The following is a 16983-nucleotide window of genomic DNA, read 5'->3' on the forward strand; positions in this document are numbered from 1 at the left end:
TACCGTGAAATTACAGGGTAGTCAGAGGCTAAAAAAAGGGATTAGACCTTGATGTGAATAAGAACGACATTTGTTGTTAACACAGCGAGGATAAAATTACAAAAGCTATCAATCCTCATGATTCAGGGTGTAAGATAATCACCAGCTGGAGAAGAGAGGCTGGAATTCCCCCTTCATATAGTGCTGCATAATTAGGGAGTTTTATGGCATTCTCTGAAGCATTCAGCACTGACTACTGTGGGTGACCAGAGGCCATGGTACCATCTCTGGATCATTGCTCGGTTCTGAGATAGCAATTATAATGTTCCTAAATGACAGAATGGATGCTGCTATGGGTAGGTGGAATGTGCAGTAAGGGAGAAGAAGTGCAAGCCCCTACGGTTTCTATTCGGAGAAATGTACTAAATCTCTCCATTATTTTTGGAAGAATTCTATATTTAAAGCGTGAAAAAACCTCATTGTTACCTTTTTGGCAGTGCTGCCCATCAAAGCCCAAAGGGCAATCGCATTCATAACTGTCCTTTTTGGGCATGCAGCTTCCCCCATTAGCACATGGAGAATTCACACAGGGATGGACAGCGTTCTCCACATTGATTCCAGAAGCGAAATCCTGCTTCACATCAATTGTCCGGTCATTCAATATAATCTTGGTTTAAAAGAGAAGAGAAAACTATGCAGAGATCTCCAAATTCAGATGCTACCCCTTCAGGAACACATTTTTTGCTTTATTACTCAATACTTAGCATTAGAACTTCCCTGAATGGCTCCATTGTTTTGAAAACTTGATCTAACATCTGTTTATTGTCATCAATGAGTTTTCAGAGCTTAGTCTTTCAAAACAATTAGATGTTTATCCTGAGGTGGGGGAATAAAAGTTTTTTTTGTTTTTCCTTGAAACACAAAGCAATTTAATGACCCAATCAGATAAAAGCTGCTGGACATTTACCAGCCTTTTGTTTGAACTTTGATGCACTGTTTTGTAGCTCAACTGTGAGTCAGAACTAAAATATTATATGAGCTTTGCTGAAGAAGTCAATTTCATCCTATGATAGGAGGACATTGTGACGTGTCATTCCATATTCTTTATGAAAATATGCTTACAATATGAATATGACATAACAGATATACTTTATGCAAGATGGCTCATGTGAGATCTCATTGGGAAGGTTTTACTGAATGTGATTATCCTATTTGTATGCATGTATCATTTCTGTATCTGAAATTAGGAACATTGACTATGTATCTATATTTCAACTATGTTACTTTGGGTGATGCCCACTTATAACACTTCAGGTACAACAATGAAAAAGCCCGACAGTGCTAATGGCCCATCAGCGAGAGACAATGGACTGTAAAAGAGCTTAGTCTTCCTGTGAACGTGGGTCAGCCTGTGAAGAATGGCTACAGAGGCCCTACAGAGGCAGGTGACCATGTCACCTGATACTGGAACCCATCTTAAATTCTGTACTTTTCCATGAGAAGTTAGTGTGGGGGGGTCAAACTAGGAAACAAAGGACTCCTGCCTTATGCAAATTCTATTTAAGAGTGCAGAGTGAGGTAATCCAGGTCATGAGTTCTCCCGCTACCCCACCCAAGATGACTACTGGAAACAACTAAGACTGAACTGCGGGAAAAGAACTGGACCCAGGCTGAGAGGGTCTCTGGCCTGTGAAGAAGATTATTAGAACCACTTTTAGGGTGAGAACTTACATGTAACCAGTTTCTTTAGTGTATTAAGCTTAATTTGCATGCTTTGTTTTATTTTCTTAGTAATCTGCCTTGTTCTGTCTGCTACCTCCTTAACAACTTAAAATACACCTGTTATAGTTAAAAAAAATATTGCTGGTTTACAATATAACTCAGTTTATATGATTTCTAATTGGGGTGTGCACACATCTCTCCACATGGAGGGAGGGAGCGAATTTCATAATATATCTTTGGGTCTGTACTCCAAGGGAGGTGGACATCGGACTACTGAAGCAAGTCCCTTAAGCTTAGTCTTCCCAGAGCTGATCTGCAGCTGGGTGTGGCCCTGCCTGCGTGTGTGTTAGAGGAGGCTCAGCAAGACAGGTTAAAGGGGGCCCATGCTGGCAGAACAGGTAGACTCAGTGGTATCTCAGCACATCAGGTGTCTTCCCAAGGGGTCCTACCTGTCACAGACATATCTTGGAGAACATAACAGGAAAGTTATGCAGAGCAGTGTATCTAGCACTGTCTACTGCTATTATGTTTGCCTGGAGAACTCACAACTAGGAATGGGTGAAAGGTCCAATTTGTTACTTCTTTTAAAATGTTGGGAGCAGTTCAATTGAAGATATCTGTGAAACTATAGGATTCTTCCAAAACATGTCCGCATTTTGAGCTCTCTAAGAAAAAATATTGCGGTTTGTACAACCTTATTTAATATATAACCAAGTTATACACAAGGTGCCATATTCTGATCTTGGTTACATCAATGTAAATATGGCAAAAGTCCATTTACATTAATAGTTTCACAGATTTTAACCCCAAAAGGGACCAATATTATCATCTGATCTGACCCCATCCATAACACAGGCTATAGAATGTCACCAATAATTTCTGCATCAAGCCCATAATTTCTGTTTGAATTATAGCATACCTTCTAGAAAGATATCCAGTCTTGACTGCAAGTGGTGGAGAATCCACCGTCCCTAAGTAAGTTTTTCCAGGTAGGAACTGCAAGAAGGGGCCTAGGGGCTGAGTGTGGGTGGAGCCACATCAGACTGTTTGGGGAGGCTGTGCCGATATTTCCAGCCTATGATACCCACCGCTCATGTGCTCAGTCAATTTCCCATTACCTTTAAGTCCTTTTCAGTGTCACTGCATTCCAAGATATAGTCCCCCATCTTGTAAGAGTGACCCACATTCTTTGCCCCTAGATGTATGGCCTTATGTTTGGCTGAATGAAAATGCACCTTGTTCTAACAAGCTCATCTTACCAAGTAATCAAAATAGGACGCTATAATGACATGTTCTCATCATTATTTACCTCTCTATCAATTTTTGTGTCAACTGCAAATTTTGCTAGCAATGATTTTGTATCTTTTTCCATATCAATAAAGATATTGAAGAGTAGTGACACTAAAAACACCCCTATTGTATGACAAATCCCCATTTACAATCATTTTTTCAGGATCTATCAATTAACCAGTTTTTAATCCATTTACTAGGGCTACATTGATTTGTTATTTAGTTCTATGGAGTTACTCAGATTTAACTCTCAGGATTCCAGGCTAAATTCAGAGGTGTGGCTAAATTATTCTAAAAAACTCTAGAGGAAACCAGTGCTGGAGTAACTTATATTTTCTTCTGGCCCCTCATTGTGTATATTATACCGATTTAGTCTGCTTACACCTGACTCCATTAAATATCACTTCTGAATTTTGACCACTAGCTGAGGAAAGGGTGAGTAGGTTGGTGTAGCTCACATGCTAAGAGGCCACAAGAAAGGAGGGTAGCAAGACAAGCAACTAATGGAAGGTTGTAAGAGTGTGTAGGTTACATTACACTAAGTTACGTTAGTCTCCACCATACTTTGACTTGCGCCTTCTTCTGGCTCACTAGCATGTAAGTTATACCAACCATTTATATGTCTATACCTTGTCCATCACTGAGCATGCTTTAGATTCCCCTTATGCTCACTTACTTACATATAGATGTAAATGAGTCTATGGTGGTCTAATTTTGACATCAACTTCACACATCACCTCTGAGTTTGGCCCAGCATGTCTGCGGTTCACTGATCAGTACACAATGGAAGAGAAATCAAAAAACAGCAACAACGCTTACCAGTAATATGTCAATAGCATTAGGAAGAAAATGGTGTTCTTGATTATTAAATATATTTTTAAGCAAGCCCCTTGTTAAGGGTTGCTAAGGTCTAGGGATGAAATCTTGGCCTATCAGGAGTTTTGCCATTAACTTCAGTAGGGCCAGGATTTCACCCTCGATGTCCAAGTGTCAGGGATACGGAAGATATGAAGTGAATGCACAGAGTTAGTTTATTTCAAAACATGTACCTTCTGAATACTTCCACTGAAGGGCTTCAGTATCCCGGAGTTCTTCTTCAGGTTATCGTAATTAGGGACTCCACCGATAAATATGTCAGTGTTGCACTTAATCTGCGTAAAAGCTCCCTGTCACAAAAGTCAGAATCCATTTTTGTTAGATCAGCTGCAACCACGCTTGCATCTTCAGGCTAGCTTGCTTTATATTTTTAGAAAGGTGAGAGCCCTGGGTGACACAGTATTTCTGTACGGTATGCAACATATCCTTACATCTTCATGCTAACGTGGAAGGGACAATGTGGACCCTGTACTAAGTGGCTGGGCCTGATTCTATTTAGAGCTGTCTGGAAAATTTCAAATATTTCAACATTTTGATAAAAACTAGGGCGGGGGGGGAGAGAAAGAGCTTTAAAATTGATATTGAATTTCTTCTCTTTCCTTTTTTTAGACAGATCTAATTCTGATCTCTTGATCACATCTGTGTGAAGTGGGAATAAATTCACGCAGTCACACTGGTGTGATACTGGTAGCAGTGAAATCAGAACCAGGCCCTCAGAGTTAAAATCAACACTAAACAGAGAAGAGTCAAACGCTTGCAGTATTTGAAAAAGCAAACCAGTAATAAAGGAAACAGGTAAAAGGAAGAAATACATATCTGAACTGGGTGCTGGAAGCTGAAGCAGTCACTCAGACTACACTGGAGTTCTGGTTAACCTTTTTGTATGAATTGGAATGACTCTAAAGGTAAGGATATGCTAACTGTGTAATTCCAGTTCTGCAGGAGTTCTTTGTTGGCAGCTTCAAAGCCAACCTCTCTCTATAACTCAAGCACAATGTTCAACTAGAGAGAAAAAACTAAAACCACCTTCTTCTCCTTTGTTAATTATTGTTGAAGGAATCTCATCTAGGGCTTGATAGCAGATGAACCAAATTAACCACAAAAAGGACCAGTATTATCATCTGATCTGACCCCATCCATTTTATACCAAACTGTACATAATTCTTTGTAGTCCCAGATTTATATTAGGGCTGTAAATTAATCGCAATTAACTCACGCGATTAACTCAAAAAAATTAATCACTATTAAAAAAATTAATCGTTATTCATCGCAATTTTAATTGCACTGTTAAACAGTAGAATACCAATTGAAATTTTTAAAATATTTTGTATGTTTTTCTACATTTTCATATATATATTGTATTCTGTGTTGTAAGTGAAATCAAAGTGTATATTATTTTTGATTACAAATATTTGCACTGTAAAAATGATAAACAAAAGAAATAGTGTTTTTCAATTCACCTCATACACAGGGCCAGTGCAAGGAAGTTTCGCTCCCTAGGCGAAACTTCCACCTTGTGCCCACCCCCCGCCCTGCGGCAGCTCCCTGCCCCCTCCCCCCGCCCTGAGGCGCCCCCACCCACAGCAGCTCCCCCCCGGGGAGCCGTGCGGCAGCTCCCCACCCCAGCTCACCTCTGCTGCGCCTCCTCCCCAAGCACGCCGCCCCCGCTCTAATTCTCCTCCCCTCCCAGGCTTGCGGCGCCAAACAGCTGATTGGCGCCACAAGCCTGGGAGGTGGGAGAAGTGGAGTGGTGACCGCGCGCTCGGGGAGGGAGTGTAGCAGAGATGAGCTGGGATGGGGAGCTGCCGCAGGGCTCCCCACCCCAGCTCACCTCTGCTACGCCCCCTCCCTGAGCACGCCGCCCCTGCTGGCAATGACAATAATTGCATGGAGCGGCCGCTGCACTGGGAGAGGGAATCTGAGCCACACGTGTTAGTGCACCGCCAGCAGCCCAGCCCAGGAACACTGTAAAAAAAAATTGGGGGCACTGCTTTTTGGCGCCCCCAAATCTCGGCGCCCTAGGCAACCGCCTAGTTTGCCTTAATGGTAGCACAGGCCCTGCTCAGACAAGTACTGTACTGCAATCTCTTTGTCGTGAAAGTGCAATTTAGAAATGTAGATTTTTTTTGTTACATAACTGCACTCAAAAACAAAACAATGTAAAACTTCAGAGCCTGCAAGTCCACTCAGCCCTACTTCTTGTTCAGCCAATCGCTAAAACAAACAAGTTTGTTTACATTTACAGGCACATAAATATCTTGCAATGCCAGCTACAACAGTGCCATGAGAACGTCTATTCTCACTTTCAGTGACGTTGTAAGCAAGAAGTGGGCAGCATTATCTCTTGCAAATATAAACAAACTTCTTTGTCTGAATGATTGGCTGAACAAAAAGTAAGACTGAATGGACTTGCAGGCTCTAAAATTTTACATTGCTTTACTTTTGAATGCAGTTTTTTTTTTTTACATAATTCTACATTTGTAAATTCAACTTTCATGATAAAGAGATTACACTACAGTACTTGTATTAGGTGAATTGAAAAATACTATTTCTTTTGTTTTTTTACAGTGCAAATACTTGTAATCAATAATAAATATAAAGTGAGCACTGTACACTTTGTATTCTGTGTTGTAATTGAAATCAATATATTTGAAAATGTAGAAAACATCCAAAAATATTTAAATGATATTTTAATTATTGTTTAAGAGTGTGATTAATCGCATGATTAATTTTATTAATCACGTGATTAATTGCCATTAATTTTTTTAATCGCTTGACAGCCCTATTTATATATGTAATGCTATGATCCTTTGTGCATGAACCAAAGTGCTTTGTATCTATAATTCTAGAGCTTTGTGTCTATGATTCTAAGGACTCTGGATGTTTGGTTGAACTTTAGAGTGTGACCAAATAAGGGAAATTGTGTAATATTTTTACCCTGACCTATTGAGAATGTGTCAAAATATCAAGAAAAAGACAACTTGCGATTGATTAATGAGGGATACTTGTTATTACAAAGTCTTCAATATTCAATACAATAATGACTCACTGAAAGATGTTTTTAGCTTATTAGGAATTACTTGTTGTCACAGGTGTTTCCTATAATAAGGACGTAGTTAGAAATATCTTTAGCTAATTGATTAAATAAGCTAAAATACCATAAAAGGACAAATACTACAGCTATTGTTAGCTCATTAATTAGGTAAGCTGAAATACCATAAAAGGAACTCCTCAGATAAATCAGTTATGGGAAAGGAATTATTTTCGGTCTTGAACCAAGTACATAAGGACGAGAGTTTTTGGAAATTAGTTAGGGATAAATCAAGCTGAAGTCACTTTTCCAGTCTCCAACTCAGTTTGGTAACCATAGCCTTTATTTCTGTATTGTGCTGTACCAATTTTTAACTAACAATCTTTAATTAATAAATAATAATTAAGCCTGATTATTTAACTAAAACCCAATAGACTGGTCAAAAAATTTTCCACTGAACCTGTTTTTGAGGGAAAACTGGATTTCCAATTAAATGAAATTTTGCATGAAAAGTGTCTGCTTTCCATCTAAAAATGCTAGTTTGCCTGAAAACCTGAAGACTTTTCTCCTGAAAACTTTTGGTTTTCAGATTTTCAATGAAAAGTCAAATATTTCTGCATGAAGAAAATAAACAAGTCATTTTTCAACCCACTTGAGTCTCAGTTTATTTGGAGAAAAAGCTGTTCAGAGTGTAAATTCTAACACTTGTGCTTAGAGGTGCTAGTGGGTTGAAAAATGCACATGCTGGTGTTTTGTAAGAGGTACAACTACGACTGATAAATTGAAGAACAGGAAGAAATGAACCTCATGTATGAAACAAGAAATGTAGGTTGAAGCACAAACACCTGGGTCAAGAGGAGGAAGAGAGATGCTCCCAGTTATGTCCTGGGCTCCTCTCCTTCCCAACTCAAAGCTAAAGAAGAGGCTGCCCCATATACGTCCTTCAATAAACTCTTATAGGCTTTGGAGAGCCCGGGACTGTGGTTTATCTGAAGATCTCATTTTTGTTAATGTTTGGATGAGAAGTTAGGTCATTTTATGAACAAATTGATTTATATATGAGAATATACATTATATGCGTCTTACCTCTGCCATTCCTTCTACTGGTTTTTGTTGATCAACCTGCAAAATAGCATTCTTCGCAGTGCGAGACACTCTGAGTTCATGCCACTGGCCCAGAATGACAGGTTCTTCACTCCTGTTTAAACCAAAAACCACAAACATAAAAACCTATAGGAAGTCTACACTTGCATCTTTTTGATACTTTCAAACATTTGTCTTTACCAACTAGCCTTTTGAAGAAAACGTCCATGACCCTTCCTTCAACAGAAACAACTTACTGAGTATCTTTACATATTAGCACATTAAATAAAATAAAGGGGAAAAAGATGACTGCACAAAAGCTCAATGTATATGAGGCTTAACGGAAGGCACCATTTCTAAACACTGGCAGTGAAGGAATATGTGTCAGTGTTCCCATATTAAACTAAAAGCATTTTAGTTTTATTTGTAAAAAAAACAAAACACGTTAAACAACCAGTGCACATTTAACTATCTGAGAGCTAAACTTTCTATTCAATTTCTGCAGTTACTTAGATTTAAATATATGAGGAAAAAGTCTCAGATATACATCCTCTACTCCCAATGACAGAAGCTGGAGATACAGAAATTTACCTAAGGCAGAAGTTCCCCAAAGCCTTTGTCTCCTTATGAGATAGAAACATTTTGTGTTTTCTTATCCATTAAATTTGGATAAGCTCTTTTGATGCAGGCCATCACAATGAAATCTTTTTTTCTTTTTTTTTTTTAACTGCATGTTGTACATTAGGGGCCGTAACCAAAATATGATCCTAATTATGTAATGAGATTCTGAATAAGAACCATAGTCTCCACTTGTTATGCCAAGTGACCACCAGTCTCACAGGAAACATTTTAAAACTGTTCAGATAATCTTTATTAACCCAGCACTAATCTGGGACAGAAAAACAGTCTGCAGAGTGGATAGAAACCACATCCTCACAGATTTACAATTAATGAAGTCCTATAGACATTCCCTTTACTTTGAAATGTCATTTTTACTAGTTTAGGTTAAAGCAGTCCAAATCCAAATCATATCTCAAAGCCTTTGCACCTCATTTCTGCCAATGACACCAAACCCTCCAAAAAGCATCACCAAGCAATGTCATTCATCCTTTGTCCTTTTCTTGTTTAGTGACCATTAGGGTTTAATCACCTTGGATAAATTAATGGGTAATAGGGTTTAATGCCTTGGATAAATCAATGGGTAATAGGGTTTAATGCCTTGGATAAATCAATATGTAATAAAGACACCAGATGAGTCTGACTACTTAATAAGATGCAATATATGTCTTCTCTGTCCTTTGCAGAAAAAGTCATCATCATGCCAACCCTCCTGCTTTTGTAAACTGTAATTTTAATTAGGGATGAGTGAACCTTGCAGAGTTTGAGATTTTCAGAACTGCAAGTTTATTTTTTGGATTCACAGGGTTTTCAAAACTAGTACAAGTTTGTGAACCCTTTTGGATATAATTTAAACCCTTTTTTCCTCAAGGATGAGTCGTTTTTTTAAATTGTTTTTCTAGTTATATTGAATCCTTGTCTATGTGTTAGGGATAGACTCACTTCCCCTCATTTCTAGGTTCCTAATCCTGCATTAAGATCCAGGAATGTGGATTTCTGTGCCCACATGAAGTCTCATGGGCACAGTGGATCCTGGTACAGGATAGGCTGACACAGTGGTAGCTTACACCTAATTTTCTATTCAATTTTTTGGTCTCCTCCTTTTACACCCTCTGTTGCTATTTGCCTGCATTCTGCTTCTTTGCTCACCATGTCTCCTAAGCAAAGCACAAAACTCAGTCACCTTCAAGATGAACTTTTAAACTCTCGTCATCCAAGTGGCGACGAGCTCGTCTATCCCTAATTATAATGATAACATTTAGATACAGCTCATTTCAGCATGGTGCAATGGCCAAGGTAGCCAGGAGACATATCCCCAGCTTTGGCATTGACTGCATATGTGACTTTGGGCAAGTCACCTCTGAGCTCTCTGAGCCTATTTCACCATCAGTAAAAGGGGTATAATGCTGCTTCCCTCAGCTTTGAGATCTATGGAGGAATAGTGCTATCCAAGACTTAAGTATTACATGAGGAGCTGGTAGCAATCCCTACATTTAGGGTGTTTTTTATATCACTCTTTAATGTATACCTGCTCTTGTATTTTCCACTCCATGCATCTGATGATACATTTACGTTGCCTAATACTTGCCATTATAAAAGATTCTTGAAACCATTTTTTAAGATGCTCTAACACTTGCACATGTGCATTTATGATACAGTCTTTACTTACATGCTCCCATACAGGGCCGGCTCCAGGCACCAGCTGAGCAAGCTGGTGCTTGGGGCGGCAGATTGTTCGAGGTGGCATTCTGCCCAATCCTAGGGCAGCACGGCCGCTTTTTTTGTTGTTGTTCTGCTCCGGCTGCCCTGTAGGGGGTGGCGGTGCAGAGACCCAGAGCGCCCTGCAGCACAGTCCTCTTCCTTCCCTCCCCGCCGACCGGAGCGGAGCCCTCGTGGCAGGCAGCAGGAGGCGGCGCAGCGGGAGGGGCCGCGTGGCAGTGCCCCTGCTGTAGCCCTGGCTGCCCCCTTCTCTCTCTCTCCCGCCCGCTCCTCCCCCCTCCCCCTCCCCAGCTGGTCCTCCTGCACCTGCGCTCCGGCCGCCCCGTTTTTTTTTTTTTGCTTGGGGCGGCCAAAAAGCCAGAGCCAGCCCTGCTCACATACTATATTTTTCACAGCCTTGATTCCTGATCCCCATCCATCAGGGCTGTGTCGCGAATCTGTATAATTGAGATACTAATGTTCTCCTACTTTATGTTGTAGAGATATTCATTGTTTGTGTGGCACTCAGATACTATAATGATGAGTGCCCAACAAAGTACCGTGATGAAATGAGTAATTCTATTTTTGTTACAGGCTTTGGATGGTGTGTGATAAATAAGGCAGGGACTGCTCACTGAATACATCATGTTTAAGTATCATGTTTATTGAACAGCTGCCTATTCCCTATGTCCTGTCCATTCTGTGCACTGAATGAGGGACGAATCCCTTCGGAAAAAAATAATAGGTGATCATATAATCAAAGACTATCAAAACTGCATACACACAAGGTGGCAGAACTAAGGTAGCATGGACAACCTAAACTCCTACTTTGAGTGCTTCACTTTGTAACCTGCAAACCTTTTAATACAGTTATTTGTATGTTATTACTCTTTGTTATTACTCTGTATTGTATGATATCACTCTTTGGGATAGCTTTGATTGTTTTCAAGTAAGCTTACCATCAGGGTGACCAATTTTCCTTTGTTCAGCAATCATAACAACTTGTATTTTTCCTCAATTTATTTGAAATTCAAATATTAATTTCTTTCTCCCTCCCTGTTTTTTTTTTAATGTAAAAAGCCAAATTCCACTCTCATATACACATGTACAACACCTGATGGGAAGTGCATCCATCTATCTGAGTTAGAATTTGGCCCAAAGTGTTTTTAAGCAGTAAAAATACTATTTGGAGCAAACAGATCATAATTTCTTTCAATATGTATCTGTAGTATGGATTACATATAGAAGATAGAGACTGCAAGATGTTATCTGAAGGTATGCACTCAGGCCCTCCCACAGTGAAAATCAAAGCCTCTAGTATGACTAACATTTCCTATGAATACAGGAAACATACAATATATAATGGCCACAGGCAATATACTATATTACTCACATCTTTGCATACATTATTGCTGCATATTAGGCTATTGCTAAAGATTACTGTAAAATATCTACTGTTTCATTATATATTATTCCTTAATTTCTTGTGATAATATTATTGGGGCAAGGGGGTTAATATTTTTAAAGTATTTTCTCTATATGGATAAGAATAACATCTGCAGTTGCAGAGTAGGATGAAATGCTAAGTGTTATCAATACTCATGCTAGCTTCAGACCACCGGATAAGGGTAAAAGGAAAAATACTCCCGTGTTATAGTATTGCAGTTACACACATGGCTTCTATGCCTTCCCTAGAAGTACCCATCACTGGATTTTGTTGGAGAGTGAATACATAACTACACAAACCAGTAGCCTCTCCAACATGGCTATTCCTTTCCTATATCTTTCTTGTGGCATTGTTTGAAAAACTATTACAAATAACATTTACCTGATAATGGCTGTTCCTGAACCACAATCAAACCTGAACTCCACATAGCTGGCCACCATGTTAATAGACAGGAAGTCCTTGCTGTCTGTGTCATAGCTGTACAAGAGGACCCCATTCTCTGAATCTGGACGAAATGTCATCTCAAACTCCATGAAGGAAAGATAGTTCTGTGGTTCCAACGGCCAGGGTGTTGTAGCAAATGACCTCAGCGACTCATTGAACTGAGGTATGGCCAGGATAAATGCTGGAAGTCCAGAAAAAATAAGTAGGTCACCTTAGGCTCTAAGGTAAGAAACTGACTAACTCACTAACCAATTTCAGACAGCTTTCTTCATTATGCATTTAAATCTACTGTCACACTAGACGCCCTGCCATTCATTCTGCAGCTCTCAGGCACACAGGATAAACATACTGCTGAACTTCCTTCCTCAGATAGCCAGCCTCTATTGGTCAGGCATAGAGAAACATCAGTAACATGGCCTTGTTTTCTTCCAAGCCCTTAGAATTGCTTGCCCAGCAGGCAGTGTGAAAAAGCAGCTCTGAAGTGCACAAGGACTGCAACCATTCCCTTATCCACATGCAGCGGTCAAAGGGAACGTGGAGTCTCACCTGCTTATCCATGCAAGATGCACTCTAGCCCATAAAAATAAACAACATAACATGCACACGAGGCATCTATCACCATCTTATTAGCATATGCATGTGCTTTTCAGGAGAAGGAACAAATCGGGGCTGTATTCTGACAGTTCAATGACATCCAAAGTGGTCTTATCCTACTGAGAAAATGTATTGAACAAGGACTAACATGCAAGTCAGAAATAAAACACATCTGGTGTCCTCTCACCTTCTTCACAATGACGACCTTTAAATCCAAGAGGGCAAAGGCACACATATGAATCAGCTTGGCTTGCAGTGCAGGTACCGCTGTTAATACAGGAAGCCTCATCGCAGATTCCACTGCTGCATTCACCTAAATTCAGAGCCAGAATGTCATACCATACCAGTTAATCCAAGAGGATTTAGCGGGCTGCTTGCTTGTTATAAACAAATGCAATTTGCTTTCTTAAGTAAACAGAATTCTCTCTCAATCTGCAAAACTATTAAGCAGATTTTAGGCTAAGTGGTTAATTTCAGCATTGATTTTACACTGCATCATAAAGATGATTTAAAAATGGTAGAAATGAGAACTAACCAAATAACAACTCACAAGATTTTTTTTTACAGTATAACCATTCACTAGATGACTGGGTTTTGCCTACCCTCAGTAGCATCTTTGTTGTTCTCACGAATGTGTATTTCAGAATCTCCATGTGTCACCCGATTGTTTACATTACAAACATGCTGATTTGTTTAACCTCAATTATCTTAAGTGCTGCTTTGTTCATTCAAAGTTTGGGGACAATATGGTAAGCGCTGAATGTGTTAAGCAGCAGCATCTAAGCTTATTAACCAGCATGTAGTTGTTAACTGTTCTGTCTGCACTGCAGGGGATCCATATTACCAACATATGGGCTTTCTAATCACCATGTCCACCTCACTGGCATATGATGTCTACAGTACAGAAAGGTGCCCTGAGGCAACAATATCAAAACTGTCATAGAAGGAGGGATTTTTTTTATTTCTTTCTCAGTCAGTGTATAAAGTACCAGTTAACTCAGATATTTTTATTTTAAATTGTATTATTGTTTATTTAAATCATTTCCCCCTAGTGTACAGGAATAAATTGTAAATATAAGTTAACAAGGCCCAGATCAACACATGCACCATGTGTGAGTGTAAGCACGTTGCTTATGTTTCTGCAGTGTTTTTAAAGGGGGTAAAGTGCTACAAAATGGTGAAGGAGAACAAATTTACACTTCAAACATACTCCTGGAGGTGGGGTATGTATATAAAGGGTGCTCCAAGTGAGTATTTTCAGAGTAATTTACCTCAGATTATAGATTGGATCGCTCAGACAAGAAACATGCACAAGGGTGAGTCGGAAACAGAGTCAGAACTGACAAGCAGGGAGCGGTTGTATTATCTGGGGTGACTGAGCAAAGTTTGGCAAACCTGCTATTGACAAGAGGAACCCTTTTTTTTAAAAAGGGAGAGGAGCATCAGGCAGAAATATTTAATCTACTGCACAGGGCACTGCAAAACCTCAGTGGGGTCCTGGCATGAGTGAAGTTCAAACTCAGATTTTGATTTCCTATCTTACATTCATTCAGTGTGTAAAGAACAGCAGGGAAAGAACTTCTGAAGAGATTTAACACATGATAAACTTCAATTTTATCTTCAATTCAGCCAGTCATTTCAACCAGAGTTGATTAATTGTTTGGTCCTGTTACATGAACAAGACCACCACTGTGCTATACAACTTGGAATATAACCTTTGGATCACAATGTCACAGAAGTTAGAGATGGAGAAAGGTCTATTAGGTCATTTTGTCCCTCTCCCTGACAGAGCAGAATTGTTCCCTATTGTACATTTATAAGTGTTTCGTCAAGCCTAGTTTTTAATGTACCAAGTGATGGCCTGATTACACTATTCATAGCACAAAGTATGGCACACCCGACCAGAGGACAGGTTAAAGACAGAACCCATGTGGACACATCCCCTCAGGGACAGGATGAATTCCACGTCCAGGTGAAGAGAGACAATTACCCTACAAAATGCCTCCCCTGCCAGCCAGCTGTGTGAGCAGCTGTTCTTGCAATGCTAATTATTCCCCATCATCTCTCACAACAGCTGTCAATGATGGTAAAGGGGGGTTGGATAAGAGTGGGAATCCTGCGGTACTGTTTGTCATCTGAATATAATTCACTGTTGTGGGTTTAAATAACACTTGCACACACAGAGCACCTATACTTTGGAAAAAGAACGAGGAGTACTTGTGGCACTTTAGCCCTGGTTTACACTGGGGAGGAGGGGTGGGGATCAATCTAAGTTACGCAACTTCAGCTATGTGAATAACGTAGCTGAAGTCAATGTACTTAGATCAACTTACCGTAGTGTCTTCACCACGGTGAGTCGACTGCTGCCGCCTCCCCGTTGACTCTGCTTGCGCCTCTCGTGGCACTGGAGTACAGGAGTCGACGGGAGAGGGCTCGGGGGTCGATTTATTGTGTCTAGATGCAATAAATCGATCCCCGCTGGATCGATCGCTGCCCGCTGATCCGGCGGGTAGTGTAGACATAACCTTAGAGACCACTAGCAGATTTATTTGGGCATACGCGTTCGTGGGCTAAAACCCACTTCGTCGGATGCATGCAGTGGAAAATACAGGAGGAAGATATATATACACAGAGAACATGAAAAAATGGGTGTTGCCATAGCAGCCATAACGAGACTAATCAATGAAGGGGGGCTATCAATTAAGATGGGCTATTGATTAGTCTCGTTATAGCTGCTATGGCAACACCCATTTTTTCATGTTCTCTGTGTATATATATCTTCCTCCTGTATTTTCCACTGCATGCATCCGACGAAGTGGGGTTTAGCCCACGAACGCGTATGCCCAAATAAATTTGTTAGTCTCTAAGGTGCCACAAGTACTCCTCATTCTTTTTGCTGATACAGACTAACACGTCTACCACTAGGAAACCTATACTTTGAGACTCTCTCCCCACTTATCACTAATAATCATAGCAGCACCATGATGGAGGTGAATAGTACAAGGCCAAGTACATTTTATAGATAGGGAAACTGAGGCAACCAGTGAATGGCAAAGTCACAGATGGAACCCAGACGTCATGGGTTCCAGTATGGTTCTCTAACTGCTAGATTCTACTTTTGTTTCTTAATCATAAGGATATGAGTTTTCTGATAGACTATGGAGTCATCTGCAAATATATATGATGTAGCAGTGTAGCACTTCCAGAGCGTTCACTCTCAAGGCTTGTTTACACTAACAGCACTGCAGCTTCTCCCAGCAGTACAGTTACTTCATCTCCTTGACAGGCAATAGCTATGTCGATGGGAGAAGCCCTCCTGTCGACATAGCGCTGTCTGCACTGGGGGTTAGGACAATACAATGGTGTCACTCAGAAAATCCACACCCCTGAGCAACATAGTTATCGACCTAGATTTGTAGCTCAGACCAAGACTCAGTGGTCTGTGCACCTAGATGCAGATGTTTTTCAGAGGAACACATCTCTGAGACGGGATGAAATCCTGGCCCCAGAGAAGTCAATGGTAAAGCTTGCATTGATTTCAAAGCATTTCACCCTAAGGATTCCACCCAGGGGGGGATTTCAAATTACATGTCAGCTCTCTATGAGTTTGTGACCTGGGGAAAACCGCTAGTAAAACATCAGGCTTTATGAAGGCCTGCTGTGCACCAGGGAAATTCTCCCATGGAGACAGTGATCAGAGTCTGCATTGCGTCCTTTCTACATGAGACTGTCCCAAACGGCGTACGCATGCTTCTTTCCCCGCATGGCTCCCACTGGGGCAGGAGAACGTTAAAACTGTGACTGGAGTTCCATCAGAGCCATCTCTTGCAGAGGCCACACTAGGGAATCAAAGTTCCACTGCTTTCTCCTTTGGCTGCCCTGGCCAGACTCTTCTGGGCACCTCTCCCAGGGGACTTTGCATTACCAGGGGGCTCTGAGTTATGCCAGCAGAATGTAACTCATCACCATCATGATGCTAAAGAGGGACAAGTTATGCAACAATTTATACCAATTTATACCTCACTAGCTACCCAGATTGTCAGCTCTATGGGGCAGGGACCATCTTTTTGTGCTTGCACAGTGGGGCCTGTTCCCGATAGGGACCCTTATGCTCTACCTCAATATAAACAGCAGCTTGTGATAAATCCAAAGGAGTGAAAAAGAGGTCCAGCAACACACCGAGGCAAGAAAGACCAGATAG

General features: G+C 40.6%; 1 protein-coding gene across 3 annotated transcripts in view; it reads right to left on the reverse strand.

The window, feature by feature from the left end:
- EGFLAM (EGF like, fibronectin type III and laminin G domains) overlaps window positions 1–16983 on the reverse strand; it is a 166020-nt gene that overhangs the window by 24881 nt on the left and 124156 nt on the right. For all 3 annotated transcript variants that reach the window (XM_054033187.1, XM_054033186.1, XM_054033185.1), the window contains exons 14-18: window positions 12970–13095; window positions 12126–12369; window positions 7985–8096; window positions 4041–4157; window positions 466–646 (exon numbers count right to left, since the gene is read on the reverse strand). In XM_054033187.1, coding sequence (XP_053889162.1) covers window positions 466–646; window positions 4041–4157; window positions 7985–8096; window positions 12126–12369; window positions 12970–13095 — 780 coding nt within the window. The remainder of the gene's footprint in view (window positions 1–465; window positions 647–4040; window positions 4158–7984; window positions 8097–12125; window positions 12370–12969; window positions 13096–16983) is intronic.

The sequence above is a fragment of the Malaclemys terrapin genome, chromosome 6 (genome assembly GCF_027887155.1).
Source record: "Malaclemys terrapin pileata isolate rMalTer1 chromosome 6, rMalTer1.hap1, whole genome shotgun sequence".
Taxonomy (NCBI): Eukaryota; Metazoa; Chordata; order Testudines; family Emydidae; genus Malaclemys; species Malaclemys terrapin.